This window comes from Populus trichocarpa, chromosome 6 (assembly GCF_000002775.5).
Source record: "Populus trichocarpa isolate Nisqually-1 chromosome 6, P.trichocarpa_v4.1, whole genome shotgun sequence".
Taxonomy (NCBI): Eukaryota; Viridiplantae; Streptophyta; class Magnoliopsida; order Malpighiales; family Salicaceae; genus Populus; species Populus trichocarpa.
In genome coordinates this window covers 8,862,395-8,869,813 of record NC_037290.2, presented here as the reverse complement: position 1 = coordinate 8,869,813, position 7,419 = coordinate 8,862,395, and the positions used below count along the sequence as shown (strand labels likewise).

The following is a 7,419-nucleotide window of genomic DNA, read 5'->3' as shown; positions in this document are numbered from 1 at the left end:
AATCAAATGTTAAGATGTTTGTTTGAAACTATGATAGTTTTATATAAAATAAACCAAAATTAATTATGAAAATTAATTAAATATTAAAAAATAAAATTTAAAAAATAAGAGCTCAATTCAAATCCAATATTAAAGGAAATAACAAGAAAAAAAATTAAAAAAAAAACAGACAAAGAAAAAAAGAAAAAACCATGCCAAGCGAGTGTCTGGGCCTTAGAAAAAGCCTTTATTATAATGACTTGACAAAACAAATAAAAGGGGGAACTAACAATAATAAAGGATGGAGGAAAGGAAGGTAAAACGATGCGTACGAGGACGAAAGTAGTAGCAGTAGATACTAAATAGGTAGAGGAAAAGAAAAAAAAAAAGAAGTTAGTTTGAGAAACTGTGTCACGTGCAAATTTCCAACTGCGTGTGTGTTCTCACTATCTCTCTCTCTGTCTCTCTCTCTCTCTCTCTCTCTCTGCTGTATCCAGAAGAGATCCTTCGCATTGTGGAGTTGTAGTTTGTTTCTGTATTTGGAAACAAAAGGAGGAAGAAGAAGAGGTTGAAGAGGAGATGCGGTGCACAACGATAATAATAATGGCTTGATGAAGTTTTTAATAATGTGAATGATTTGTTGATTGCGATGGAAGGAAAAACCCTGAAATTTGAATCCTGCTTACTGACATTACACTGCAGCAGCAGCAGCAATTAGATTAGACTAGACTAGATAGGAGAGGTGACAGGAAGAAAGGACAGAAGAGAATCTCCTCGGACGGAGAGGAGGGAGGGAGGAAGGAAGGAGGAGATGAAAGGCTATCATAATAATCACAATCAAGGGAAAAGGCGATGGAGGTGTCTGGTGATAGGCGTGCTGTTCCTGGTGCTGCTTTCAATGCTCGTTCCTCTCGTCTTCTTGCTTGGCCTTTACCACAACGGCTTTCACTCCACCGGTAACTCTTTTCAATATCAACATCTCTCTTTCCCCCTCAGATCCAGATTTTTTTTATTTAATTTTAATTTCGAATCGAACTGATGCATAATACATACGCACTTTACTTTTTACTAAATACACGGCAACCAGATCTCTTTCTATTTCCCGTTAAATCAAATCAATTATTCCATCATGTCATTTTGTCTTCCTCCGCAGGACACCCCTCTGATCCACAAACTTCTTCTTCTGCTTCGTATGTATGTATTTCTTCTATTCAAACTTACTCTTTTAGTTTAATTTAATTATTAGGGTTCTCATTGATATTACCTTTTATTTTCCCCCATATTTGTTTGAATATTGTTTTCATTTGACGGACTGATTTTATTTTTATTTGTCTGTTACTGTAGACAGATCAGTCAAACCACGTGAAGCAACTTATCGAGAATTTTGCGCCATCTCTTCCTAATATTCATCAAGTAATGTCCTTCAGATTTTTTTTTTCCTTGCTAAACTTTGGAACCATGCTCCGATTTATGACCAGCCTTGGTCTACTTGAAAACTGCTTTGCACTCTACTTGTGGAACTTAATTGAGACTGGTAGTTGTTCGGGTTGGCTTCTAAACATGTAATTTAGGTGGTTGAACCTCTCATTGCATTTTTATAGATTATCTAGTAATATTTATGTAGAGGACATAATTCTGTTTCCATACTGAGTAGTTTGTGTGCCTTTCAATCTGTCTGATTTCCTACATTTCTTTTAGCTTTCAGATCGGTTCCTGTTCTCTGTTATGCTTGTCCTCCTAGAATATCTCATTATTCATATTAGTGTAAGCTTGATGCATTTTGTTACCTATTTCACGTTTGTTCCCCTTATTCAAGTTCAATGGCACTAAAAAAGTTGATATTTCAGTTTTGTTAAATCAAGAGATCTGCAGTTCTACCGAAGTAGCTTGGATGAGAAGAAAATGTTTTTAGTAGGGATATAGTGTAGAAGAGTTCGAGAGACTGTTTGGATAATCTTTTGAAAAACAGTGGTGGAAGCTAAAAATGGATGTGTGTATTTTCTGCCCTATGTCATGATATAGGCAAACTTTGAGTAGCAGAATAGATGCTAGTCTTGTAGTGATTTATTTGGGAGTTGGATTAGGGATTAAAGTGAGCAGACTAGAGATTGATTAGCAAATGTTTCATAGTGGGATAAAATTTTCAAACCTGGAATTTTGTTTTGTTAGTGGAATCAGCCTATGAAAATTTGATAAACATATGATCTGATTTAAACTTATTAACTTTTTTAGCTTAACTACAGGTATCTAAATCTGTTTTTAATCCACTGTTTTTCTTTTATTTTGTATTTTATCCCAGGTTATAAACTTTACAAGTGGAGCAGAAAATAAGACCACAAGTTCAGGTTCTATTCATGGTAGTCAATGAAACGAAGATCTTGTTGAGCTCTTTTCTCTAAAAGTTTCTTTTATAATTGTTGATGCCCTATTATATGACTTAATGTTAAAAAAAGGCTTATTCTCCTTTCCAATGACTAACAGGTGCTCCTGCGGTACCCCCAGCTGTACCTCAACCACCTCTCAGGAGAAATGTACGTATGCACACATCAGAGTGTTTTCCTGAAAATGTTATTCATTTTGTAATGCTTTTAAAGCCTCTGGAGTTTGTTTTTAATATGCTGTGGCAGAATGCTGTAACTACTGGTACAGATGAAATCACCAAGCACAAAAGAAGTGCATTTGAGGAAAGTGAAAAATGTGAGCTCAGATTTGGAGGCTATTGCCATTGGTGTGACGAGCATAGAGAAAGTATGAAGGATTTTATGGTGAATAAATTGAAGGACCAGCTTTTTGTGGCTAGAGCATATTATCCTACTATTGCAAAGCTTCTATCTCAAGAGAAGTTAACTAATGAAATGAGACAAAATATTCAAGAACTGGAGCGTATTCTTAGTGAAAGCTCAACTGATGCTGATCTTCCACCACAGTAAGTCACTTTAAGTTTCATATGACTTTTATCTTCCATTAGCGTGACTTCAATGATGTGAGGAAGTAAAGATATCCATTCTTACCATTTTTTATCTATCATTATTTCCATTTTAAGTACATAATAAACGTCATCTAGTGGAATGAAGCTTATTATGTGAAGCTAAATGTCTCGATCCATACAACAAAGGATGTTTGTTGACTCTTCCATTGCTGCTTGTCTCCTCCTGGTATTAGAAGTATCAGATCATTATTCTTTGCTCTTCCTGGACATCAGACTATGCCTGTTTTATGCAAAATTAGTGTTTTCCACATTTTCTTGGCTCATAGAAATTTATGTCTGTGTTCCTATCTGCTCTTGACTCCTCTTTAACGTGTTTTTCCTTCACTAGCAAAGTACATATTGTACTTATGGTTCTACTCTTTAGCATTACTGGCTTCCTGATTGTCTATAATAAAATTGTAGCGCCAGTGGTAAGCATTTGGGATGTCATGAACATGTGCATGGAGTTAATGTCTTGAGACTGGGACAAGAACTGGGGGTTCTTACTGCTTGTGCACATGTTGAGCTGCTGGTGTTCCTTGTCCTAAATATGGATGCTTAAGGCTTTGTGTCCATTCTCACCAATGGTTATCATTCCTCCTTGAAAAGCTTTAGCCATTTGCTTTTGGGGGGCTCGGTTGCCATTGGGTTCAAGTTTGTCCTGTAGCATGATGCTGTGGTCAATGCCAGATGTAATCCATAGCAGTACCCAAAAAGCTTCCATCCCATGGCACATTTATCCTCTTTTCTTTCATTTTTTGGGTTTTAGTTCTTACATCTTGATGCAGCCTATGGATTTAGCTGTGACAGTACGTGAATATTTAAGCAAGGCAAGTTTGTGATAGCAGTAAAGTTTTTTGAAAGATCAGTGATAGCTATGTGTAGGAAATATAAAGTCTCACTCCCTGTCATTTCTCACCTGGTTAAAATTGGAATTTTATGTCTTATATCCTAGTCCTTTAGGAATAGGAATATTTCAAGCTTATAAACATGCTTGTATTCTTTCAAATCTAGCACAGAGACTTGTAAAAAAGGTGTAGCCTATTGATTTATGCTTATTGAGAGTGTGATGGAACTTTCATTCAAGGATCGATGATTCCATGATCCTTACTATTTGATGCTTAGGTTTTCATTCAAGGAGTGGTTCCTTGAACCTACTGGTGTGAGAGTAGTAGTTTTCCTCCTTTTTTCCCCTTTATTCTGCATAATCAAACCTGTGTTCAATTTCCAAGTCCCAAAGTCTCCAAACTCCACAACCTAACCCAAACAACAAGTATCTGCTTGTCCTGCTCCACTTTTTTAGCAGCACTGACATAGAGAGGAGATAAAAAGGCAAGAAACGTAGGGTCTACAAAACACTATATGTCAAACAATACTACAAATGCTGAAGCAGAAGTTGATAAAGATCTGTTGAGCTTGTTGTTCCAGGAAGGTGCTGGTGTTCTCACACATGTTGCTATATGACCTCATTGTTGCTTGCTTTCTCCTTTGATGTGGACTGTCACTCATTCTTAATTTATCTTTGCTAGTGTAACAGATACTGCTTAACAAATTTACATCCTGCTCAAGCACACTAATTTACCTGTTTCATCAGAATTCAGAAGAACTTACAGAAGATGGAAAATGTGATAGCCAAAGCTAAAACATTCCCTGTGGATTGTAACAACGTTGACAAGAAATTGAGACAGATACTTGATCTAACCGAGGAAGAAACTAACTTTCACATGAAGCAGAGTGCTTTCCTTTATCAACTTGCAGTGCAGACCATGCCAAAGGGTCTCCACTGCCTCTCTATGAGACTGCTCGTGGAATATTTTAAATCTTCTGTACATGATAAGGAGCTCCCTCTGTCTGAAAGATATTCAAATCCATCGTTGCAACACTATGTTATATTGTCCACAAATGTACTTGCTGCTTCAGTTGTAATCAACTCCACTGCTGTGCATGCAAGAGTACGTTGCAAGTATTCTCCCATGTACTCCTTAATTTTTTTTTTAAATTGAATTCAAGTTATCTAATTGTTGACCTTCATGCTTCAGGAAAGTGGGAATCTGGTTTTTCATGTTCTGACAGATGGACTGAATTATTTTGCAATGAAACTATGGTTCCTAAGAAATACTTACAAGGAAGCTGCTGTCCAAGTTTTGAATGTTGAAAATGTTACCCTGAAATATCATGATAAAGAGGCTCTGAAAAGCATGTCTCTGCCTTTGGAGTATCGTGTGTCTTTCCATACTGTTAATAATCCACCAGCCACTCATTTAAGAACAGAATATGTATCTGTTTTTTCTCATACTCACTATCTCATTCCTAGTATATTTGAGAAGTTGAAGAGAGTTGTAGTTCTGGATGATGATGTTGTAGTCCAGCGGGACTTGTCTGACCTATGGAACATCGACATGGGAGGGAAAGTAAATGGTGCTTTACAGTTATGTTCAGTGCAGTTGGGTCAGCTAAGAAATTTTCTGGGAAAAGGCAGTTTTGATGAAAACTCATGTGCTTGGATGTCCGGATTAAATGTTATTGATCTGGTTAGGTGGAGAGAGCTAGATCTTACTAAAACTTATTGGAAGCTGGGACAAGAGGTGAGTGATTTAACGCTGCCTAATATGTTTTATGAGAAATTACTTTTGTGAGTATTTTGTTGTTTGGCAGTTCTAATCATATATGAGGAAACTAGCTGCATAGTATCATATGAGATGGTAAACCAACCCTCCTTTGACCCAACGCATCCACCATAGAGCTATAGCAACTTTGGCAAAAGGATTTGGTTGACCAGTATGATTTGTAATCGTATCCAAGGAAATTACCTGTACAGTAAAATATGAAACCTTAATCCTATGCATCACACCACAGTGCTTTAACAACCTTGGCAAAAGGATTTTTGTTGACCAGTATGATTTCTGTATTTTTATCGAATATTTTAGTTATTATAATGAGATTTGACCGTTTACATCTCATTTGTTTTCCTACGTTACAAACATGGAAAACCAGGTAAGCAAGGGAACAGGATCTGCTGAAGCCGTTGCATTGAGCACAAGCTTGCTTACCTTTCAAGACCTAGTATATCCTCTTGATGGTGTATGGGCTTTGTCTGGACTGGGTCATGACTATGGGATTGATGTCCAAGCCATTAAGAAGGCTGCAGTGTTGCACTTTAATGGACAAATGAAACCATGGCTTGAGCTAGGAATTCCCAAGTATAAACAGTACTGGAAGAGGTTTCTCAACCGAGATGATCTATTCTTGGGTGAGTGCAATGTGAATCCATAATAAGCCAGTGGTCTAATCACAGTCGTAGTTTGTGGAGAACATTCATGAAGCATGAATTTCCAGATGTTTGTTAATTGATGCTCGTAATTTTTCTGAGCTTAAATTCCAGAAAGATATTGGGTTGCAACAAATTATAGCCTTCTGTTTTTTTGGTAAATAAATGGACGAATATTTTTTCAAGTTTCTAGCAAGCAGAAGGGAGTGGACACCTTGGGGGCAGCTCTAGTTGCCAGGAATGGAGAATTTGGAATATGAAATGCAATTTATTGGACATTGTAGTGAATGGCAGGAAGAACTGCTCTGCTTCTTATTTGTTAAGTTGTACGTGGGAGTCAAATGCATGGCAATATTACTGTACACGAAAAGGGCCCAGATGTATGCTAATTTCAAGAAGATTGGAATAGCCATTTGTTTTGTAAACGGTGGTCGAGAAAGCAGGTTGTCTTGTGCCCATCAAAGTAAGTTGTTCTTTTCTCAAGTTGTTTGTTGCTTGATTTAGAAGTGCGATTAATTAATTGTGATGAGAAAATTAGAGGGATGATTTTTTTTTTTTAACTTTTTGTATCGATATTTCTCTTCATGTATTAACTGAATTGGCATTGCCGAAACTGTAGCTTGTCAATTGAGGACCTGGCATGTAATTGGACATTGCTTAGTGTCGGCAACAAATATTTCAGATACCAAGCATTCTTGTTACCGTGCTGACATAAACTTTCTTAAATTCCTAAGGCAGAGTGAGCATGGTATAGTAATATATCCACTTCATAGGGATGTTCCCAAAACCCAGAAGTTGGAGGATGACAGACTGGCTATAAAGTGTCTCCTGCGTAAATTCTTCTTTATCTTGTGATGTGATTGACTGGTATGCTAGAAAGTTTGCGTTTCCATGCACAAAGTTGTGAATGCCAGTAGTTGGAGACTGAATAAGACAGTTGCAATTGAGAAGAACAGGTATACAAGGAAGATGGATGCCTGTTTGAGATGCAACGGTTATGGGTACATTACAATTACACTTATAAATTACATCACAAATAAAAAAAAATAAAAAATAAAAACCCGATGGGTGTGGGAGATTCACTGTGGAGGTAGGGAGAAAACACCGGATTGTAATAATGTTTCATGGTGTTTTCTTTCTTTTTTCTGGCCCTTTGGGATTTTTTATTTTGGTCTTTTAATGTCTTTTCTTCTATTTGTTCCTT

At 36.9% G+C, this 7,419-nt stretch overlaps 1 protein-coding gene across 4 annotated transcripts; it reads left to right on the top strand.

The window, feature by feature from the left end:
* Positions 1-325: 325 nt before the first annotated feature.
* Positions 326-7,419, top strand: LOC18100052 (probable galacturonosyltransferase 7). 4 transcript variants are annotated; one of them, XR_008059498.1, is made up of 10 exons: positions 326-935; positions 1,133-1,173; positions 1,324-1,392; positions 2,279-2,336; positions 2,461-2,510; positions 2,607-2,905; positions 4,542-4,899; positions 4,987-5,532; positions 5,942-6,678; positions 6,954-7,419. XR_008059498.1 is itself a non-coding variant. In XM_024604188.2 (9 exons), the coding sequence occupies exons 1-9, from the start codon at positions 791-793 to the stop codon at positions 6,218-6,220; spliced, it is 1,845 nt and encodes a 614-aa protein (XP_024459956.1). In that variant the 5' UTR covers positions 326-790; the 3' UTR covers positions 6,221-6,916. The 4 variants fall into 4 exon arrangements, 1 of the variants encoding a protein (XP_024459956.1); XR_008059497.1 differs by having other exon boundaries at positions 6,950-7,419; XR_002982582.2 differs by lacking the exon at positions 6,954-7,419 and adding an exon at positions 6,835-6,916.